Source organism: Artibeus jamaicensis, unplaced genomic scaffold, assembly GCF_021234435.1.
Source record: "Artibeus jamaicensis isolate MK-2021 breed Jamaican fruit bat unplaced genomic scaffold, CSHL_Jam_final contig_471, whole genome shotgun sequence".
Classification (NCBI taxonomy): Eukaryota; Metazoa; Chordata; class Mammalia; order Chiroptera; family Phyllostomidae; genus Artibeus; species Artibeus jamaicensis.
This window is the reverse complement of record NW_026521850.1, coordinates 1953008-1975142: the sequence shown is the minus strand read 5'-3', so window position 1 is coordinate 1975142 and position 22135 is coordinate 1953008. Positions and strand designations below refer to the sequence as shown.

Genomic DNA, 22135 nt, shown 5'->3' with positions numbered 1-22135 from the left:
AGGACCCCCACCACGTGCTGGCCAGTGGAGAAAGGGGGGCAGCCACAGTGCAGGGAGAGGCCTCAGCCCCTGGGTGCTCCTAGGGAGGGTCTTGGTCCACCTCCAAAAGGGGCTACAGCAGGTGGCTTCTGGGAAAGTGACACTGACCAGAGATAGCTTCCTCCTGGTGACACAGTGTCCCTGCCCCAGGCCTGTGGCCAAAGAGCGGATCTTCAGCCTCCTTCCCTAGTGCCTGCCAGACCCTGGGCATGCCCACTGCCCCCTTCAACCTTACCTGTTGAAAGAAGTAGCACGGCGTGACCATGGGCCGAGCCCCCCAGGAAGGGGATACTGGGGGTTGGGGGAGTCGGGAGGAGGTGTGAGCAGCCTAGAAGACCCCCAGGTGCTGCCCACCCTCTGAGTGACCACAGCTCACCATGCACTTCTCAGAGTTCATTTATAAAAACAACCAGTGGGAGTCCCAGAGGGAGCGGGACCGGCTCCCAGAGCCCGCGCCTCCCTGGCAGCCTGATGCAGGCCGGGCTGGGAGGCCCAGCAGGAGGGCCCGGGGCCCAGGCCTGCTCCAGCACCCGGTGTGAGGCACAGGGCGGACCAGGCGCTGCCCTCGGCCTGGGGAGGTTCCGGCGGACTCTGCAGTGACCTCAGCAGCCTGGATCCGAGGCCGGTGACAGGAAGAGGCTCCCTGCTTCCGGGGCCCAGGGAGAGACGCCCGGCCATGGGTGTGGGCCACAGTGGCACTTGGCAGCCGAGGCAGGGCAGGGCAGGGTCCTTCTGTCCATCCTCTAGCCAGAGCCTGCACCCTGCCCCTCCAGGTCCTGCCTGCCACAGGCCTCGGCTACTGGGCGGGCTGGGCACCAGGCCCCGCAGTGGCCCCGTTCTCCTGGGGCGTGTTGGATAAGTGGAAGAAGGTGGTCCGCATGGCTTTGTGGCAAGTGTCCATGAGCTGGGGGATATCACTGACGGTGAGGCCACTGGTGGGGATGGCGTCCAGGACCTCCACCTTGATGGTTCCTGTGGCGGGGGGAGAGGGAGTTAGTGACCCGGGGCTGGGCACCCCACCCGTGCCTGCCGCCTTGGCTCCCACGCTGCACCCTCTCCTTACTCCACTGCCAACAGAAGCCCCTCCCCTTCAGCCACCCACCTTCAGCCTTCCCTGTGGAGTCCCCCTGAGGGCCCAGTTGGGCTGGTTTCCTCCTGGGCCTGCTGGGGTGGCTGGTTTTCAGTTACATTCACTCTCACGGTCGGGATGACTGCAACCCCCAGCTGAGCACCACCAGGGGCCAGAACAGCCCCCACCCTCCAGGAGGAAGTGTCCTCCTGGCCCCTCCCCACTGCCCTTCAACCTTGGACCCCACCTTTGCACCTGGGCACTGGGGCAGCGTCTGGAGAGAAGGGCAGGGGTCCCAAGCTCTGGGGCCCATGGGAATGGGGGTGCCTGGGAGGCTTCTGCTCCCGTGAGCCAGGCCTGGACGCCTGGGCTCACAAGCCCCCCAGTGCAGGAGCCGAGTCCACCTCGGGCCCCAGTGCCGTGGGCAGCCCAGACTTGTGTGTGGGCTCAGGGACCCGGCCCACCCTCTGGAGGCCTCAGTTTCCTTACTCAGAAAACAGCCCCTGGCTGAGGCTCTGGGTCCCTCCCTCCCCCAATCCCCGGAGTGGTCACTGTGTGGTGGGGGCCTGACCTTTAGTAAACCCCGGAAATGGGAACCACATTCCATTAGGAACCACATTCCATTAGGGGCCCGGGCCGTGTGTGCATGGTGCTACCTGAGGTGAATCGCTTCGTCCTGGGGTTGTAGAAGGAAGAGAAGCTGGAATACACCACAGGGATGATGGGCACCTGTGCACAGAGATGAGGGAAGCCTGAGGACCTTGGGAGCCACCGCCAGACCACCCGCCCAAGGGCGAGCTTGTGGGGGAGCCCTGCCTCACCTTGGGGTTGCCCACAGCACCTGTGGCTGCCAGTCAGGCACCGTGTCTGACCTCGGGGCCCTTCCACATGCTGACCCCCCAAGCCTGGGACACCCTCTATGGGTTGGGTGGTCCAGAGGGCCATAAACTCATCCTGCATACCTGCATTCAAGCATCACCTCCTCCAGGAAGCCTTCCTGGGTTGGCATATATCAGATTCACACCGGTGCCCCCCACTGGGTTCTAAGATTACCTGGGGGGGGGGGCAGGACCCTGTCCAATATAGCCAGAGGAGGCTGTCCTCCGCCCCCGGACGCCTGGGGACAGAATCAGCCAGGGGAGGGGGCAGGGCCTACTGGCATTCTGGAAAACACCAGGGTCAAGTGCAACGGTGACTGCAAGGTTGGAAGCGCTGCCTGGGATAATCATTAACCCAGCAGCTGGGGAGCCTCTCCCGGGGACCAGCAGAGGGTGGGGGCAGCCTGAGAGCCCAGGGAGGGCACTGTCCAGCAGGCCCTGCGGGGAGATGGGGGGTGGGGCAGGGGCCGTGACAGCGAGTGACGTGCAGTCTCCTGGCTGAGGCTGCTGCTGCTCCTGCCCCACCCCTGCCGCCTCTTCCACCGGCGGGTGGGCCCCCCTCTCGGACACCACCAGCAGAGGAGGTGACATCAGGCTGGGGCACGCAGCGGGGTGCCCTCCACCTCCTGACCAGAGGGCCCAGGGGCCCAGCGAGCCCAGGCTGCGGTCTCCTCCTTCCCCTGCCAGCTCCTGCACCCCTCCGACATTGCTGGGCCTCTGGCAGGAAGGCTCCCCGGGCCTTGCTCAGAGCCATGGCTAGGGGGCGCCAGAGGCCACTTGTCACAGCTGGGAGCCCTGAGAAAGGCTGCCACACCCACCTGACTCCCCAGACCCTACGGTTTCCCTGTAAGAACCCCCACCATACAGGCCCGGGGGTGGGACAGGGTGCCCACCAGGAGGTGCCCTCATGGACAGATGTACCCTCTGCCTCGGCTGACATCACCGCAGGTCCCAAGACACCTCTGGGCCGAGCTGCGTCCCGGAAGTCCAGGAGCAGAACAGTGTGAGGTCCCACCCACGCATGGCAGGGCTCACACCCAGGCTCACCTCTGGCTCTGGCCCACGCCCGCCCCACACCCACTGCCCACTCTGCACCCGCCCCAGCCAGGAGCGTGGGGGCAAATGAGCACTCAGCAAGCAGGCCTGCCGCTGCTGCCTCGCCCCACAAGCCCCGCTCGCTCGGGGGCCCTCCTGGCCAGCTAGGGACCTGGGTGCACGTCATTCCAGCTGGGCCCTGCTCCCGAGCAGGCACCGCCTTAACACGCGGCGGGTGCAGGTGTGAGGGGCATGAGGCCCTGCCCAGGACGGGCCGGCCCTGCGCACTCCCCGCCCCAGCCCCACCTGGCAGTCACCAGCAGCCTTCGGCCAACCCGGACCAGCTTCCCTGACCCCGGGGCAGCCCCGGGAGGGCGAGGCCCCTGCACACCTGGGCTTGGACCGCCAGATAGAAGGCACCTTTCTTGAAAGGCAGCAGGTCCCCATTGCTGTTCCGTGTGCCCTCGGGGTAGATCCACACTTTCAGCTGCAGGGGAGAGAAGAGGAGGGTGTGGGCTGGGGGCGGCCGCACCCGTCCTCCTCAGGAGCCGAGACCACCACTGCCGGCCACAGGAGGGCCCTGCGCCCGCTTTCTGTGCCATTCGAAGGCAGGCGCGGGAGACGTGTTTTTCACACCCAGAGGAGGCCCGGCCCGTGGGGCTGCGTTGCCTCCTGCCGCTTCCGGCCAAGAGGAGCGTGAGTGCTCGCACACCCAGCAGGTGGTGCCCCTGCACCCGCCACCCCGCACTCACGTTCTCCTGGGTCATGCGCTGGCCCACTTCTGCCATCACGGTCATGGCCGTGCTGGAGCGCTGCCGGTTGATGAAGAAGACGCCCCCCAGGTACATGATCAGGCCCACGGGCCCCATGAAGAGCAGCTCCCGCTTGGCGATCTGCACGCACCGCTGCGGCAGGATCTCCATGAGGCCTGTCGGGGAGGGGGGAGGGGCTCAGAGCCCGGGGGCCACCTCCCTGTGCCCCTCTGTCCCCAGGCCCGGGGCAGAGGGGCACCTCCCACTGGCTGCCCGAGCAGGTCAGCGCCCCATGCTCTCTCCCGCCCACGAAGGAGCTGAACAGAGCTCCCAGCTTGCTTTTGGGGAGCGCAGAATCCTACCACACACGCACCCGTGGCCCAGCTTCCCTGGCCTGGGGGGCCCTCCTCACCCCCAGCTCACCTGGGCGCCCCCACCAGCCCAGACCAGGCCGGACCATCGCGCCCTTGGCCTACCCATCATGTCCAGGATGCTCTGGTGGTTGGAGACAATGACACAGGGACGGTCCACCGTCAGCTTCCGGTGTCCCTTGACGTCAAAGCGGAGGCCGTACAGGTACTTGAAGGACCGGACGAACCAGCTGATGATGCTGCGGGAGAGACGGTGCCGGTGAGCGGAGGCCCCTGGGACCCTGGGGAGGGCACGGTGACACAGCAGAGAGACCCCCCATCCGCTCTCTCCTGGGCTGGCCCTCCAGAGCCTTCAGGTCCTGCCCCTCATGGGATGCCCGAGGGACACCCTGCCTCCAGCCGCCGCAGCCTCCGGGAGCCAAGCCTCAGGGGGTGGACGCCCAGTACAGGGGAGGGGCCTGCTCCCCCACCCACATCCCAGGAGCCCGCCCTTGTCACCCCCAGGGCCCTCAGCCCACGCCCCACCTTGTGCAGCCAAGTGGGGACCCAGCTGGATGGGGGCTGGAGGGTGAGCGCTCCCGGGACAGGCTGGGTCTGATTCTCTGCCACGTCAGCGACAGAAGGACCACCATGGCGAAGACGTCCCGTGCCTGACAGGGAGGGCCAGGCCCCACCCACACCCTCCCGGGCAGGAGACCTAGACTGGGAAGCGGCTGCCCCTCAAGGCAGTGCCCCACCAGGAAATAAGGGCGGGTACCAAGTGCAGACCTCTGTGAGGCGTGGAATGACGGGGACCCAGAGCTGAGGGGGCCACCCAGGCCACGCCCCTAGCCTTCCCTACCCCCCCCCCCCCCGGCCTGCAGAGCAGGACCAGTGTCCCCTTCTCACAGAGGAATCCCTGGGCCCAGGCAGGTCACAGGAGACATCGCTGTGGGGTTGGGGCGCCCGCAGACCCCTGGCCGCACCACAGGAGGCTGCCTGGCACCCGGGACGTGCGGGGCCCAGTGGCACGTTTAGAGGGTTCCGTCCTTTGTCTGCCCACAGGGCTGCGTCAGCCGATGGCTGGCTGGGTGCGGACAATGCAAGGAGGAAGGGCAGCCTGGGCCCCTGCTCCAGGGGACGCTTTGCTAACACCTGGGACAGGACAGGCGCCCTCCGGGGGTCAGCCTCGGGGTGGGGGAGCTGAGGCTCGAGCTCACTGCTCTGCGGCTCCCTGCAGGGCCCAGGGTCCTGTGGACAGTGGGGGACCAGGAACCTGCTACCTACTGACCCAGGGGTTCCTAGCGCACGTCTCCCAGAAGATTCCGGCGAAGGCGCTCCCCAGCCGTGACATCTACAGCCCCGCGGGACGGAAGGAGTCCCCCACCCCGGCTCGGGGCACAGCTCCATGGCAGCAGGGACAGTCCCGCTGCTGTGCAGCTGCCGCCACCGTCCTCTCCAGGACTGTTGTCCTCCCACAGGGAAGCTGGGTCCCCGTGAGACCCCACTCCCACCCCAGCCCCAGCCCCACCGTGGACTCCGTCTCTGTGGGTCTGCCTCCTGCAGGGGCCGTCCCGTGTCTGAAAGGCAGGCTGTTTTGTTTGGTTTTTTTTTTGGAGAGAGGGGGGGGAGGAGGAGAAAGGGTTTTCTTGTTGCGCCCACCTTAGGACGAACCGGCCACGTCTCTCTCCGAGTTTAACTGCAGCGGGAGGGCAGGCAGCCCCGGTCGCCCTGCGCTGCAGGCTTGGGGAAGCTGAGGCTCCGGGAGGCGCCGCAGTTGGCCCTGGGCTGCCGTCCCGGCCAGACCCGCGGGGCCTCCTGCCCAGAGCCGCCAGGTGAGCTGCCCTGCTCCTTAACCCCGGGGGCCTGTTTTCTCACATGGGTGCAGAAGGCAGCGTCCTGTCCCTGTGAGGGCAAGGGAACCAGGGGAGGACACGAGCGGGCAATTCACAAAAAGAAAAACCTTAAGTCCAGTACACAGAGAAGAAGTCCCATCTCACTAGCAATTGAAGAAATGCCCATCTGAACAAGAGCGCCTGGCGCTGGCCAGGTGCCCCGGTGGGCTGGAGCATCGTCCGGTCCACCAGAGGGCTGCGGGTTCGATCCCTGGGCAGGGCTCGGGCAAGAGGCAGGCGATTAACGTTTCTCTCTCTCCCTTCCTCCCTCTCTAAAATTAATAAAAATATATCCTCAGGTGAATATTAAAAAAAAACACACACAGGAACACCCTTTTGTCAACCTTCAGATTAGCACAGATAAGAGGCTGTCCCCGGAGGCAGGCATTGGGAAACGGCCTGGGGCGGGGGCCACCGGAAGGCGGGTTGGCGGCAGCGCAGGAGCCTGAGTCCCTGTGACCTGGAATGGCCTTTCAGGGTCATCGGGAGGGAGGCGGTCCGGGCGGGCGGGCGAGCAGCTGGACTCAGGTGTGGAACAGATCAGGAAACTCCAAAAGCACCTGCACCCCAGAAGGGAGCAGGGAAAGGAACCGGGGTCCGTGGCACAGCAGCCAGAGAGAGTGACGGCTGGGCCTGTGTTTATTATTACGGGGCGAGCTCCCGACTTCTGACCCCGTGACTTCCGGTGGGTCTGCAGGCCTGCCCTCCGCACCCAGCGGCGCACTCAGGTCACACAGGGAATGACAGCTGTTTTCCCTCCTGTTTTCATACTGTGGTAAAGCCCCGGCAGGCAGGGTAGCCCAGTGGGTTACAGGGTCGTTCCCACACACCAAGGTTGTGGGTTTGATCCTGGTCGGGGCACACACAAGCATCAACCAGTGAGTGTATGAACAAGTGGAACAACAGATCGATGTTTCTTTCTGTCTCTCTTCTCTCTCTCAGATCAGTAAGTTAAAAGAAAGGTTTATTGTGGTGAAACACACAAGATACACGTCACTTTCACTGGGCATCATTCGGGCCTCCCCACTGGCCTGCAGCTGTCCTCCCCAGGACTTTCTTCTTGTGTCTGGGGTAGGAGCTGCCTGTGTGTTGTCACTGTTTCCAACTACAAAGACACTGTGTAGCAAACTCCACCAGCAGAGCGAGGCAGAGCCATCTCCCCAACCCCGGTCCCCAGGTCCCCGCCAGGGCCAGGCAGCCAGGCGGGGCCGGGCTGGCGGGACCCAAGGCTCAGGAGGGACACAGCCAGCCAGACAGCGGGGCCACAGGAGATGGGGACACCCCCCAGAACACACTCTTGACGCTTTTGCAAATGACGGCACTCACACGAAACTAAAACACACCCCAGCCAGCGCGACCGCAGCGAAGTGCACGCCGTGCACGTGTCACCACGGTTTACCAGTGTTCCGTCAAAGACAGGCAGGCGAGCACAGCTCCGAGGACCCCTGCCTCCCCAGGTGTTGCTAGGTGTCTGCCTGTGTGCCAGCAGGCACCGGGCACAGGGCGGAGAAAGCTGGGTGGCAGGGACGGCCCCCACGGCCACCCCCTGTTGAACACCCACTGTGTGCTGAGCACCCCGCCAAGGGCTCCACCTGAACTCAGACGATAACCCCACGGTGTCCGCTCACTCAGTGTGCCCTTCCTGCAGGCGATGGAGGTGAGGTTCGGAGGTGTTCAGTGGCTTCCTCAAGGCCACACAGCAGGGGCCGGAACCACATCTTACCCTGAAAAGGGTGCTGGGTGCTGGGCTGAGGGTGGGCGGGAGGCTCAGAACTGCAAAACCCTGGGAGGCCCTCAGAGACCGCCCTCCCTCACCCGCCCCTGGGGCCCACCCAACCTGCCAGCAGGGCCGGAAGTGGTTCTGTCCCCTCGCCCCCCCAGAACCTAAAAGCACTGTCTCCCCCAGGCTGCCCCGTCCCGAGGGTCAGCCCTCTGTCATGGCCCAGAGGCTCCGCAGGGCAGGTGTCAGTAGTGCTGGCCCTGGGACATGGCCGCACAACTCTGGTTGCCGTCCCCCCAACTCCGTGACCCTGCAGGGGAGGCCACTGGGGGTAAAGCCAAGGTTGCCTGAAGCCCAGGTGACCGGCGTGAGCTCCCCGCGGCAGGGCAGGTGCCCCCCGGAGCAGGCCATTTCTGACCACGTGCAGGAGTGGCCAGCTCCTCAAGCAGAGGGGGTGCCCTGGCCCGCCGGGCGCCGTCTCGGGAGCCCTTCACACAACTGCAGACCAGCACCGTGAACACCAGTCTTCTGGGGCCCTTGCTCGTGGGGGGTACAGAAAGCCAGCCCCCTCAGGCCACCTGGGTCCCTCTTGAGCTCAGTCAGACGGACCATAAGTGGGTCCTGACTCCCTTCTCACAGGCTGCGACCCTGGGCCATGCACTTGACCTCCCCAAGCTGTCTCTGCCTGTGAAACCGGGAGGGAGCAGAGGGATGGAGTGTGATGAGGCTGGGTGCCCGTGAAAACTGCAGGGACCTGGAAGTCCTCACAGTCAGTGGCTTCAGGGGCAACGGCACAAAAGAACCCAAAGCGAATGAAGCAGCCCCCTGCCTTGGCCAGCCCAGGCCCGCCCGGCTGGCCCTTGGTCCAGGGAGCCGGCAGAGAGTTCAAGGCCGGGCCAGGCTACCTGCTGGCCTTTGCCCTCAGCCCCTGGACGCGGGCTGCGTGGCCCCAGGAGACCCGAGCGGCTGTCTGGGCCGGGGTGTGCCAGTCCTCAGCCAGACCCCTCGGAGGTGGGGAAGAGGTGGGGCTACCTCGGGGGGGCAGCCCTGCCAGGAGGGCAGTGGGGAGGGCCATCGGAATGCCCAGTGAAGCCACCTGGCTGAGGAGGGGCGTCTGCCATCGAGTGTCACAGGAGATGGAACACGAGAAGGGGACAAGAGCCAGGGAGTGGGATAGGGGCTTCCCGCCTGTGCAGACGCCCAGGGGCGCTAAGAGGGGGCGCACAGGAGCAGGGTGAATCCGGGGAGACCCTCTCGGCCTCATTAAAGAGCCAGTCTCCAGGACCAAGCACTGGTGGGAGCTCTGGTCTCTGGTCCCGGGGGACAGTTTGTCCCAGCAGGACAAGAGAGGACCTCCCTTCAGTTCTGGGGCCCCAGGATGGCCCCCAGGTGCTGTGGGGCTCCCCATACACTGTGTCCCCACCCAGGCACCACCCCCCAGGACTGCGAATTTCTGGCAACACTGGTGAAGAGTGGCCATTCCAGATTTAAACTCAGACCAGCACCGACAAGTCCCCTGGCCTGTGTGGCCCGTTCTCCCCTCCTCGATGTTTGGTGCGGGCACAGCGCCCACTGACCAGGTGCCTCACTGTCCTGCCTCCCTTGCAGCTAAAAGCCACACTGCCCTGGTCCCAGGATGGATGTGGAAACACGTGGGCCGGTCCCCAGAGGTCCTGCCACAGTGGCGGCCTGCTGGACACTGAGATTAGTGGGGCTATAGGACAGAGGAGCCCGCAGCTTTCGGTGGCCCCAGGCCGAGCAGCTGTGGTCTGCTTTGATGCAGGAAATAGTAAGCTCTGGTTCAGTCGCTGTTACCAGGTTTCCTGACCCTGCAGCAGAGCCCAACCCTAACACACACAGCTTCCCTGGACTCCACCTTCCTCCCGGTCAAATGGGCACAATGAGGGCGTCTGTCTCCCGGAGTGTGACTTGCTGCTCCTCCCGAGTGCGAGTGCGACCTGTAGGGCACTACTCGCCCAAGTGGGTCCCCAGTCTCGGCCCCCAGCCGGGTCGGGACAGAGCCAGCCTCTGCCCTTTGTCCCCCTCGCTCTTCCAGGCCCACTTCCAACTCCAGTCTACACAGCAAACGCCTCCTTGGGTGCCCCCCCAGGAGCTCAGAGCTTCCCCAAAGCCTGGTCGCCAGCCCCGTGGCGCTGCCCTGGCCCCCGGGGACGGGAGGCGCGAGGACGAAGGGAAAGCCTCGGCAGGTCCACTCCCGGTTCTGCCACATCCCCTCCCAGCTCCAGGACCAGGCGACCACTCCCTCTTCCCTCCCCAAGGCCTTAGTTTCTAGTTGCTCCTCTGCCCCTCAGACTCTTCGTCTGTACAAGGAACACGCACAATCCATCCCCGGGGTCCGGGCTTCTGCGGCCCACAGTGGGGCTCCGGGGTCGTGCCCGGCCGGAGAGCCCTTCGGAAGGCAGGATGGGACAGGGGGGCTGCCGGGCCCCCAGGGTGCCCAGGGCTGTGGGGCACACCGAGCAGACTTGGTGGAGGGGCCGAAACGAGGCGCATACCCTGCCGCTCCGCCCCTCCCTCCCCTCCGCCTGTGTCCTCCCGGTCCATCCAGGACCAGCCGCCTAGAGCAACACAGAACCTCCTTGTTCTCTGAGTCTCTCAGCCCCCACAGCCGCACCCCTGGAAACCCACAGTCACAGTCACCCCACCCTGTGGGGGCTGGCGGTCCCAGCTAAGGGTGTCTGGGCGCCCCCAGGCCCACCTTTGCTCTGGAGAGAACAGAGCACCTGCTGTTAGGTCCCGCGGGCCCTTCGCAGCGCCTGGGTGTGGGGGCTGCCCCGGGGAGGGAGGGGCAGGGCGCTCCCACCAAGCACCCTCAGGGCATCAGGGGCCCGGAGGAGGACAGCTACTTGGCCAGAATCCGGTGAAGCTGGGGCTGCCAATCAGGCCCTGGGCTGGGACACCCCAAGCCCACGGGGGTAGGCCAGGCCCAGCCACCAGGTCGGCAACTCCTGACTTAACCCCGGGAGGGGGGGTAGCTCTGCCTGGGAGGCCGGTGGGGCTTTTTAAAAGGCGAGGAAGCGCTTGTAGAAAGGCCACCTGATGACCCAGAGTGGGGGAGGGGGAGGAAGGGTCGCCTCCGGGATCTGCTCTGCAGGGTCACCCTGCAGGGTGGGGACTCCCCGAAGGGCCCCAGACCCTTCATCTCAGCCGGGCCTACTAATTTAACCGCAGCCTGGGGCTCCCCTGCCCCGGGTGGCCAGCCCAGCGAGGAGGCGATACTATTTCTGGAAGCAGTCCCTTCCCTTCCCTTCCCTTCCCTCCCCAGAGGACATGGGGCAGCGGGGGGACTCGCCTGAAAGGCCCTCACCTGGGCCCTGGCTCCCAGGAACACTCCAGCCATTTCAGTGTGTGTAGGAGGAGAGGCCACCCTGAGCCACCTCAGTGCCGTAGGAAGCCACCACCACCTGAAGACAGGGCCTGGGGACCCAGGCCGTGTGGGCCAGCCCGGTACACCAGCCCGGTACACCAGCCCGCCCTGGCGGGAACAGAGGTGGAAGAGGCCAGGAGCTCCCACCCACTGCCCTGTAAGCATGGGAAGGGGGCGGGGGGGGGCTCAGACCAGTGTCCCCTCACCAAGTCACGGCCACGAGACTATTGCAAAACCCACAGAGACGTGTTATCAACAGCTATGTCCCAAGCCGGACCCAGGGAGAAAGGGCAAGAAGCCCCTGTCTGGAAGCCCCTCCAGCCTCTGACCCAGAGAGGTCATCAGGTCCTCTACTCAGCCCACCCGAGTCCCCACGGGGCACCTGACCCCTCCCCCCTCCCCAACGCCTGGTTGCCGGGTCTGCGAAGCGGCCAGAGGAAAATTCCAGCCACCACCCGCTTCCTTCACCTGGGCTGAGGCTGGACTCTATCGCGGAGCCTCCCACCTTCCTGAGCAGAGGAAGGAAATGGGAGGAGGAAATGGGAACCTGCCAGGGAGCCTGGGACCAGGAGTGTTCATCACCTGTCGAGCAGGTGGGAGGAGGGGTGGAGAGGAGAGGGCCGACCGGCCTCCCAGAGCTCAGGGTCCAGGCGGGGGCGGTGCTGCGCCGCCCGGCCTCGCTGCCCCGCGGGGAAGCAGGACGGAGCCTGTCCCAGCGCGGCCCAGGCCCCTTCCTCTCAAACACTGGCCTGAGCCACTCTCCGCCCAGGACTCCGTACCGCGCGCGCCCTCGTCTGGACTCAGGGACGCGGTGGCGCCGGAGGCCGGGACCTGTTTAAATCTGTCCTTCCCCCTGCTCCCCGCCCCGGCCCGGGACATTGTGACGCCGGTTCCCTGGGACCCCTGCCCCTCCTCGCCCGCCTCCCCAACCGCGAGCTCCTCTCGCGCGCCCGTCTGGGGCCGGAGAGAGGCGAGGGCGGGGCAGGAAGGAGGGAAAGGAGAGAAGAAAGTTGGGGAAGCGGAAGCAGGCGGCGCCCGGCGCTCCCCAGCCCGGCCCGGCGCTCCCCAGCCCGGCCGGCCTCCTTGCCTCATGTTCTCCACTGTCCGGCCGCCGTGGCGCAGCAGGCAGACAGCAGCGGCCACGAGGGAGACCGAGAAGCACAGCGCGCAGTACAAGGAGATCTTGGCGTAGAACTTGGCGGTGCGGCTCAGCTGCACGAGTAGCAGCAGCAGCAGTAGCGCCGCCGTCAGCCAGGGCCAGAGCTCCATGGCCGGATCCGCGCCGGGCAGCGGCGCCCTGGGGCCCCAGACGGCACTGGCCTCGGGCTCCCAGCCTGAGCTCCAGCCGCGGGCGCGACGCAGACCTGCGAACTGGCCGCGGCTCCCCTTCGTCCCCGCCCCGCCCGCGCCCCTTATTGCGAGGACCGAGGGGCGGGGCGGCGCGAGGTGGAGAGAGCGCGCGCGCCAGGGAAGCGGCTAGGTGCGGCGCACCCCGCGCGACTCCCTGGGCCACCGGGTCACCTCGCTCAGGCGCCGCCCCCATCCCAAAGCCCAGCCCTCCCTACTGGGTGTCATCCGCCCCGCCCCGCGACTCGCCCCCTTTACGCGGCCGCCGGGTCGCTCAGCCTCCCCCACCGCATCCCCCTCGAAGCCCTGCATCCCGGCCGCGGGGTCGCTGGGCCTCCGGCACCGCCCCCCGCAGTCCAGGCCTGCTCGCATGCCCGTGTTCCCCGCCGCCCGGCCGCCCGCCGCCACTGTTGCGCCGGAGCCCAGACCACAGCTCCAAAGGCGGCCCAAGGACGCTGCCGCCCATGCCACTCCCTTCGCCAAACAAATGGGCCCTTGAAACACACGCGAGTGACCAATGGCCACCTGGACAGGCAGCCTGACCCCTGGGGATTACCCCAGGCGACCCGCCCTGGGGGGCTTGGTGGGCACCCAAGGGGGGCAGTAGGAATGGGGTGTTTTTTCTGGGCAGGGCTTTTGGTGCCGACACTGGGTATCTGGAGCAGTGTCACCCAGCTGCTCCTGGTGCGGGTCCAGCAGCAGATACCGGGAGCCTGTGTTCACAATCAGCCAGGCACCCGGCCAGCCCAGCAGGACGGCGGGCGGCTAGTGCCGGCTTGGGGTGGGGAGGGAGTGGCCTTGTCAGGGTGTTCCAGATCTTTGTGGGGCAGGCCTCAGGGACAGCTCTGAGTCTGTGACCCGGAGCTTCCTCCCTGCCCACTGCTCTCCACCTGGGGGTGGGGGCTGTGTTTGCCGCAGTTCGGAAGTGCCGCCCTGCCTGCAGGGCGTCAGCGTCAGCGGGGACAGCCCGGGCCTCTCCCTATTCTCAGATGCGGAGGTGACCTGTTGCTGCACTGAATCCCGGATGACCCCTCCCCCCACCACTCCGCTTCCTCTGACAAATACAAAAACTGCACTTTTGAGATGAGTGAGGACCTCCCACACTCAGAGGGGCTCGACCTGGCGCGGCGAGGAGTTCGGGCCGTTGGGTGCAGTGGAGCCTCCAGCCTTTGCCCCACACGCCTGGGCACTCGGCAGGAAAGCCTCTCCCAGCATTTGCTGCTTCGGCCTCTGCCATCCACCAGATTGTGATTCTGGGTCAGTTCAGAGAAAGCGCTGGTCCCTCTTCCCACTCGTGGGGCGGGATGCTGCTGCCCCTCAGAGGGGGCCTGAGAACCCCCGGGCGGGTTTACGGCCCCCAGGGTGAGGACAGTGAGACTCTGGAGGGACATGGGTGGGTGCCCTCCAGCCAGTGGTTCTTCAGGGAGCCAGGCAAGGGCAGGAGTGTAGGCTGGATCAGGGCGGGCTTCTGGGAGGAGGCGTAGCAGCATCTTGGGCTGCAGGTCCTGAGGGTCCGTCCCAGGTGGATGGAATCCAGTCCTCACCAACCCCAGGACAGAATGGGCTGCGTTAGCAGAGGTCCTCCTCGTGGGCCCTCAGCCCCCCACCCCACCCTTCCCATGGGGCCCACCCATCCCTCCTGTCCCTTCCTTGGCCAGCCTCACATCCTCCCAGCACTTCCAGGCCCTGGTCCCACGCCTGTGGGTTTGCGGTGCGCCTCCCCCACTGGCATGGCCTCTTCACTGGCACTTGCCCGTTCTCTTCACTGGAGTATCACCAGCACTGAGGACAGTTGATGCCTGGCACATAGTAGGTGCTCAACAACTACTCCTCCAGTGCAAATGCACCCCCATTTTACAGATGGGAAACCAGGGCTCCCAGAGACAATCACCCAGACAGTGACAGGAGGAAGCCGGCCCAGTCACCATGGCCCGGGGCCACTGCCCTGAGATACCTACTCGCTGCTGGGCAGGAAGCCAGTCCTGCCCTCACTGCTGCGCCCTCAGACGGATGGACGAGAGGCTGTTACCCAACGCCACCTCCTTCCCCAGTTCCGTTCTCCCCTTGGGGAGATGTTGAAAGAAATCATCCGCTTTCCCTCTCGAAAGAAGGGGGAGGTGGAGGAGGGCTGGACCTTGAGAGGGGCCGGCGGAGGGGGCATCAGAGGTCGAGGATCGGAAGCTAATATTCAGCATTTCACTTGGGCGTCCTGTTGGAACAGCGGAGGAGGAGGATGGCACAGGCCGACTCCATCGCCTCGCAAGACCCAGTCGGGAGAAGGGCACACTGCCGCAGAGGGCGGGGCGCCCCACTCTGCGCAGCGGCCCCCGGGGAGCTCCCGATCACCCCCAGTCAGCCCCACCTCCTGCCGGGCGGCAGCTGAGAGCCCTCCAGGGTATTTGCTGGGGCCCTGCCAGGGAGCACGTGGCATCGGGTGACACATTCAAGGCTGAGCTGGCACCACCTCCTGAGGCCCTGGAAAGCCCACAGCCAAGGGGAGGGGACGCCGCTGGGCACAGGGGCGCTCTGGCTCAGTCAGGCAGATCAGCCCGAGGCGGACCAGGCCTGACTCCTGCGGCCGCCCCTGCTGGGGGCCAGGGTGGGGCCCTAGGTTTGGTCCTGGTTTCTCTTGGGTGGGCGGGGAGCCAGAGGGGAGGCCTGAGGCTCTCCAGCTCTGGAAGCTGCGTGCGTGACCACCCACCCACCACGTGGCATTGCCGGTGGGGCAGGGGTGCCCAGCCTTTGAAGTCCGTGTCTGCTTCGGTCCCCAGTTTCCCCAGCAGCACCTGAGCCTCCCAGATGAGAGGGGCGCCTGTCCCCAGGGCTGCTCCAGGGCCCCTCCAACTGGGCCTCTCACACCCCAGCACACGGGCTGCGACCCCTTCAGACCTGCCTGGGAGAAAGCAAGACCCGGACCGGAGCCGGGGATGGGAGGGTCTCGGCAGCCCAACGAGATCAGGTCGGGGCCAGGAGAGGACAGTTATGCTGCTGGCCGGGAGCTGGCCTCCTGGGGAGGAGGCTGATGGGAGCCAGGCTTGGAGGCTGGGGTGGGGGTCAGCTGGGAGAGCGGGGCCCAGGGTTGCGCAGACCTCTGGGCGGGGGTGCCACCAGGAGCGGGTGCTGTCCTGCCACCTGTAAATAAAGCAGCCTGTGAATCTTTCATAGGCTTGTGCTTAAAAATAGATGAGGTGAGGCCTCTGGGCCCAATTCCTGGGGCCCAGCTCAGGGCTGGGGCTGCAGACTCCCCAGGGAGGCCGGGAGGACAGTGAGGGCCACGGGGCGGGCCAGGGACTTGAGGCCTGGGCCCTGGGGCCAATGGGAGACCACCCACTGGATGTGCCGTCCAGCTGGCCGGGTCACAGGCCGGGAAGAGGGACTCCAAGGCAGGGCGCACAGGGCAGAGGCCCAGGGAGGCCCCGCTCGCCATCCCGCCCCTGACAGTGGCCAGTCCCCTGGTCTCTTGTGGGTCCTTAGGGAGGCCCTTGCCCAGCGCCCCACTACTAGACAGGTACAGAGGGCTGAGGACTGTGAGAAGAAATTCCCAAGGCAAGACGAAGGGGAGACAAGGTCAGGTGAGGGCCTTAGAGTCCCGGGCCAGACCCCGGTGGCCCTGCCCCAGCCCTTCTGGTGATCTCCAGCCGGCCCTTCCTCTCTGGGCCTCGGTTTCCTTCTCTGCGCCGAGGGACAATGACAGGCTGTTGGGGGCCCCGGGAGATTAAACGGGACAGGCTGCGTGTGACAGGGCAGCCCTACGCAGCTCTGCCTGCCCTCTGGCCACCTCACCCATGGTCCAGTTGGCGGCCAGACCCAGTCAGCTGCCCCAGAGCCGTCGTGGCGGGGGGCGGGGGGGGGTAGCGTCGCTCCCAGCCAAGTGGAAGGAAGGGACACAGGGAAGCCAGGCCCTCCCCGTGGGGACGTGGGACTTCACGCTGCCTCTGCAGCTGCAGAACCACACTCCTGGGGCGACCGGGTGGGCTTCCAGGGGTGGTCTTCCTCCTCCAGGCCAGGTGGGGATGGAAGAAGCGTCCAAACCGAGAATTTTTATCAGTGTCAAACCACCAAGGACACCTGCTGGGAGGCAGGTGCAGCAGAGAATACATGTTCGGCAGCTTTTATTTACCGAGGGGACGTGAGGCAGAGCTGTGGAGACGGGGCCCGGTGACTGGAGAGTTAACACAATTACAAGCTGGGCAGAGGGCCGGTGCCCCTGCCGGGGACTCGGGCCCCTCAAAGGCACATTAACCTCGATGCACAGGAGCGATGGCCAGGCCCGGCCACACCAGGCGAGTTATGGGCCTGGGCGTGGCCGCCTCTGTGACCTGCTGGGTGAGGAATTTATGATCGCATCGTCCTGCGAGGTGCTTTTTCTCAGAGCCTCTGTTTTTGTCCACAACCTGCCTGGTACCAAGGGAAGTCCTGCAGGGGCTCAGGGTCCACGCGTGGTGGGAGCGGCAGCACGGGGGTGGGAGGGAGGGAGAGCCCGGGTGCCGGGAACCCGGACGGCTGCCTTCCTGGGCGGCGCTCTGGCCTCTGCTCTCACCACGCCCATCACCACTCAGCGCCCTGGACTACGGAGATGGAAGTCGCAGGGTGTGGGGCAGAGGTCGAAGGCCCCTCCTGCGTCTGCCTGCTGTCAGAGTTCCCCTGAGTCAGAGCGTAGGGCAGGTGTGGCCGCCCCGGACCGGTCCAGACTAATTAGTCCCCGCACTAATGAGCTTGGAACGCACACTGCCGCCGCACCCAGACTCCGGCCTGCGCTGTCCCCAAGGAGGGGACAGATTGGCTTCCGGTCTGGCCAATGTGACTCCAGGACACAGGGTAAGATCTGAATGTGCCATAAATAAGGACACTCTTTTCACATAAGTATGTGCCCCGTAATATTTGGGACATACTTGTTCTGAAACACGTTACTTGTTGTTCATCGGACATTTAACTCTAACAGGTATTTTGTTTTTCTGGCGAGCCTCTCCCAGACTAGGGCCAGAGCCCGGCGGCCTGGGACTCCGCCTTCTGGCCCTGCTGTGCAGCCTGGCAGGCCCGCCACCGGCTGGGCAGGCGCTCGAGGGGTGGCACTGCCCTCTAGTGGACAGACCCCAGAAAGGTGGAAGCAGCCTGGTGGCGGCAGAAACCCAGAAGGCCCCAGGCTGCCTGACGCCTCCTCTGCACACTCAGGGGAGGAAGGGGACCAACCACGTGACCATCACCAGAGCCTCTCGCCCACCCAGGGCCAGCTGCCCACAGTGAGCTCAAGGGTCCCCTGCCCAGGCCAAAGAAGTGGCCAAGCGCTGGAGGCCTCCCAGGGTTGGCCTGGACCAGGGTGCAAAGCTGACTCCAGTGTTGGAAGCTGTGCAAAATTTGGGGGCGGGGGTGGGCGGGGGCGCTTCAAGAGGCGTTTTCCTCTTTCTCGCCCTCTGCCCCCATTTGAGCTTCGTTTCCTTCCTCGGAGCTGGCCGGTACGGGGCAGTCGGTCCCCCGGCAAGGCAGAGCCCCAACGGTGTCCTTCGTTGTGCCCTCTACGCAGGCGGAGCAGGGTCACAGGGAACCACTCTCCGCCGCTGGGCCCCGAGGCTGCCGTGCCGTCAGCTCCTGGACCCTGAGTCTCTTCTCAGGGCACCTCCAGGGCGGGAGCTCGGCCTGGCCCAGGGACTGACCAGAGAAGCCTGGCAGCTGCCCAGCGACTGGCCCAGTGAGACTGCAGGCTGCAGGGCCCCCAAGGGGTGACAGGCCCGCACGCTGTGCCCCTCTGGGGAGACACTGTCTTGGGAGAGCAGGGGCACCAGCAGCCTCTGGGCGGACTCCCTCCCCGGCCCCCAGCTCACCCCACGGGCACTGCCAACCGCCGGGCCGGCTTCCCTTCCCGGTGGCCCTTAGAGGGACATCCACAGCGAGGCTGAGATGCCCACGTCAGGAGTTCGCCCATCTCTCTGTGGCTCAGACACTGGAGCAAGCGAGCTGGCGGTCCTCAGCAGGGGCGGGGTGGCATCTCCTGCCCCTCACCTGCACCCACGCTTTGTGTGCCCACACGGGTGCCCAGCCCCCCCGGGTGCCTGGCCACCGCCCACCCCCTAGGGGGTTCGGGGACATAAACCACAGCAGGAGGCGCTGAGGTAGAGCCAGTTCCAGCACCCTCATGTGACACAGAATGTTGGGGTGCTTTTCCTAATGGCGTCACAGGGACTCCAAAGTACAGGACTGGCCTCCATGCTCCACAGGCCTCAGGCCCATGTCACAGTGACGGGCTGGGTTCAGACCTGGCCCTCTGACTGCAGGGCTATGCCTGGAACCGTGACTGACGCCACACCCTTCCCTGTGGGTGCCCACCCCCTGGCTGGCCCTGCAGGAGCTTCTCCGGGGATGACGAGGTCGCAGTCTCGAAGCAAGCCCCCAGGAAGCGGAGGGGACCAGGGACTCAGCAGCGTTGAGAGCCACAGGGCCAGTGGCCTCACCCTCTAGCTGTCCCTGCACCTGGGCCATTCGGGATGAGCACAGGGGTAACAGGTTTGTCAGCAGGGCAGGCCCGAGCCCTGTGGTGTGCTCATATGTGAGCGTGTGAACTGGCCGCACGTGCACACCTGTGTGTTTGCCCCCCAGCCTGCTCTGGGGCCGCAGGGGGCTCTGCTGGGGGGTGGGGGCCCTGGTCCAGTGGGGACGTCCAGCATTAAGGGGCTAGCGGGCCAGGGGGGGGCTTCTGTGACAGGGGCATTTGAGCTGGGGCCCACCCAGAGGGGGCGCTGTGGATGGGAGGCAGGGCAGGGGCATTCCCAAGGCTCTGAAGCAGAAAAGAGCAGGTGCATCAGGGGACTGAAAGAACGGGCTGGGTGTCATGTCCCCAAGGCCATGCCACCGGAATGGAGGGAAGCAGGCAGGGGGGCTCATTGTCTGCCCCTCATGGGTGGTGTGGCTGCAGGGGCCCCCTCAGTGTCCCCAAAGCCCCCAGCCCCAGGGGTGGCCATGTCTCTTCCTCAGCTACCCCCAGGGCTGGGCTCTGTGGGGTGTGTCACCACGGACAGCAGCCCCTTGAAAGCCTTTGACTGAGGAACCGTCACTTGCGGAAAACTGTCCTAAGTTAATAATTAAGAAATAGGACACAGATGGAGCCAGAAGGCCACTCGCCCAGCCTTGTTTAGGGACTGGAAGGCTTGCAACACCCTTAGTGGCTCCGAGAGGAGGCTGGTTACATAAACCAGGGTCCATCCAGGCCACACAGTGTCGTGGGGGCTTGCCCTGGGGCTCCAGGCTGGGACCCTTCTAAGGGGGCAGTGTGCTCTCCAGGCCTGGGGGGTGCCTGAGACCCACAGAGATGCCGCCGCCCAGCCAGGAAGCCCGCCCAGGGAGTCAGAGGTGTCAGGGGAAAACAAGTCTTTCTGAGGCCAGAGCAAAGCTCGTTTTTATTGTGACGGCGCAGTGATCTCTCCTACAGGTCCTCAAAGCAAGAAGCTCGGAGCTTGTGGGCGCCCAGGAGCCCGGCTGAGGACTCCAGTTCCACTGAGAAGAACGGATCCCAGAAGAGGGAGCCCACTTACACAGACGACACACGATCATGCCTGTGCACTGGACTGTGTGGGACTGCATGTTTGTGAATCGTAAAAACACTAAAATCCGGAAGGCACACCATGCGGATGCTACGGAGGCAGCCTCCGTTGGGTGTCGGGGTTGCAGGAGGTGCTGATTTACTCGTGCTCACCTGTGTCTTTTCTGACTGAGGTGAAGTTCACAGAACATGAAACTAACCATTTTAAATGGTCCAGGTCAGTGACCTTGAGCTCACACACAAGGTTGTGCAACCAGTCCCTCTGTCTAGCTCCAGACCACTTTCATCACCCAAAACACGCAATCACCTGCAGCCCCGCCCCCAGCCCCTGGCAACCTCCGGTCTGAGCTCTGTCTGTATAGAGTTGCCCACTCTGACACCTCACACACGTGGACACCGGCCGCCCGTGGCTGGCGCCTGTCACTGGAAATGCTGGCGAGGTTCAGCCGTGTCCAGCGTCAGATGGCCGTTCCTTTTTACGGTGGAGTGACATTCCATTGTAGGGACGGACCACCCCGTGGTGTCACTCTGTTCATGCAAAGACTCGTCCACTCCCTCGACCATTCTTCATGGGGGGCTCTTTACCTGGGTTTCAGAGGACAGGAAAGACCTCTGTCTGGGGGACACAAAATCCTGAGGCCCCAGGCCCGCCAGTCCCAGCCATTTCCCTGAACTCAGCCCCTCCACCTTTCCTCCCCACCCTCTCCAAGGCTTCAACCTGCTGGAAGCGGCAGACTCTGAGAGATGGGGCAGGGCTGCGGGAAAGCCCGGGGGGGGGGCGGTGGGCTGCAGGTACACAGCAGGATGCTGCCTGTTGCTCTCCTTCCGGCTTTTGCAGCCCATGCGCTGAGCACCTGCAGGTACCAGCATTCAGGGTGCAGAGTGCAGGCTCCGTGGCGTGACCCCTCACCTGTCGCTTCTGTAGCAACCCCCTGCCTGGAACTGCGTTCCACCCCACCCCCCTGCCCCCCAACATCATTGTCCCTGGGCCTGGCCTGGGCCTGCAGTCATCCCCACGACACACGAGTTCCCCATTCTCCATACCTCCCTGCATACCTGTCCGAAGGGAACTGTGTGACCTCTGACCTCAGCTTGAAGGTCATCAGTGTTCTGAGGTAGTGAGATAGGCTACGTCTGGAAGAGCAATATGCCCAGGGGATCGAATCTTCATTTCTCTGTTTTTTTTCCTGTGACATACTTTAGACACGTGGCTACTCAGAAAAGACCACATTTCCCAGCATTCTTTGCAGCAAATAAGGTCATGTGACTAAGTCCTGACCAATGGGATGTGAGCATACAAGCTGTATATTTCCAGGTCCTGTCTTTAAAGAGAAAGTCCCGGCTCTTCACTTCCCCTTTGTTCTTCCTCCTTGCTGGAAGGTGGAGGTGATGGCTGGAGCACAGCAGCTGCTTTGGGCTGCAAGCAGCTATCTTGAGGACACCAGTGCAACAAAGCAGGTAGCAACAAAGCACGTAGTCCCTGACAACGTGGGGTTTCTGCATCAGCCCTCAGAGGCTCACACCCACAGAGTGCTGTGTGGAAGATAAACACACTTCTCTCCCGGTTAAACCCCTTTTAGGTCCGGGCCCCTTGATGAAACCTGTTATATTTCCATGGGCACCTGGGCCGTTTCCAATGATGCAGCTGTCTGGTCTAAGCAGTGGGTTGGACAGTGTCCACCCCAGTTCAAGTCCGCCCAGAACCTCAGACTGTGTGTAAGAAGACAGTGCACGAAGACAGTGCTGGCCCCCAGCTCCAGGCAAATGGACTCCACCAGATGCTGCCCTCCTCTCAGGGCCGTGGGCCGTGCCTCACCGCCTCACCGTGGTGCCGACTTTCTGAGCCAGCCAGCCGACTCCAGCCACACATTCGTGGCCCCTGAAGCTAAGCAGTGTCCGAGTTTCAGCTTCATCGGCAGTCTGACAATGGTGCTTCTTCTACTGGGAGTGCTGCCGAGAGCGGGCTGGCGGGCAGGGGGCAGAGGCCCTGTCTTTCTAGCTGTCTGCCCACAGACCCCAGCGGCACTGGCGTGGCCTTCTCCCAGTCCGCAGAGAAGGTGTCCCACCACCCTCGTCCCCACTCTGGGCCCACTCACCGCAGCGGGGCAGCCCGGGCCCTGAGTGTCTGTCC

General features: G+C 64.8%; 1 protein-coding gene and 1 long non-coding RNA gene across 2 annotated transcripts; one reads left to right on the top strand and one right to left on the bottom strand.

The window, feature by feature from the left end:
* Positions 1-417: 417 nt before the first annotated feature.
* Positions 418-12607, bottom strand: AGPAT2 (1-acylglycerol-3-phosphate O-acyltransferase 2). The gene is made up of 6 exons (XM_037127761.2): positions 12214-12607; positions 4250-4383; positions 3774-3949; positions 3413-3508; positions 1765-1837; positions 418-1011 (listed from the first exon to the last, which is right to left on the bottom strand). The coding sequence occupies exons 1-6, from the start codon at positions 12393-12395 to the stop codon at positions 836-838; spliced, it is 837 nt and encodes a 278-aa protein (XP_036983656.1). The 5' UTR covers positions 12396-12607; the 3' UTR covers positions 418-835.
* A 4416-nt stretch (positions 12608-17023) lies between these two features.
* LOC128627827 (uncharacterized) lies at positions 17024-20146 on the top strand. Its single transcript, XR_008392132.1, has 2 exons — positions 17024-17291; positions 19894-20146. It is a non-coding gene; the product is annotated as an uncharacterized LOC128627827 (long non-coding RNA).
* Positions 20147-22135: the final 1989 nt, after the last annotated feature.

What these genes read in the sequence shown, in the direction of transcription:
- AGPAT2 (XM_037127761.2), bottom strand. Translation starts at nt 12,395, where the DNA reads ATGGAGCTCTGGCCCTGGCTGACGGCGGCGCTACTGCTGCTGCTGCTA. An exon ending in AGCGCATGACCCAGGAGAAC is followed by an intron (nt 3,509 to 3,773) that starts GTGAGTGCGGGG and finishes TCTCCCCTGCAG; the next exon opens with CTGAAAGTGTGGATCTACCC. An exon ending in ATCTGGCGGTCCAAGCCCAG is followed by an intron (nt 1,838 to 3,412) that starts GTGTGCAGGGGC and finishes CTCTGTGCACAG; the next exon opens with GTGCCCATCATCCCTGTGGT.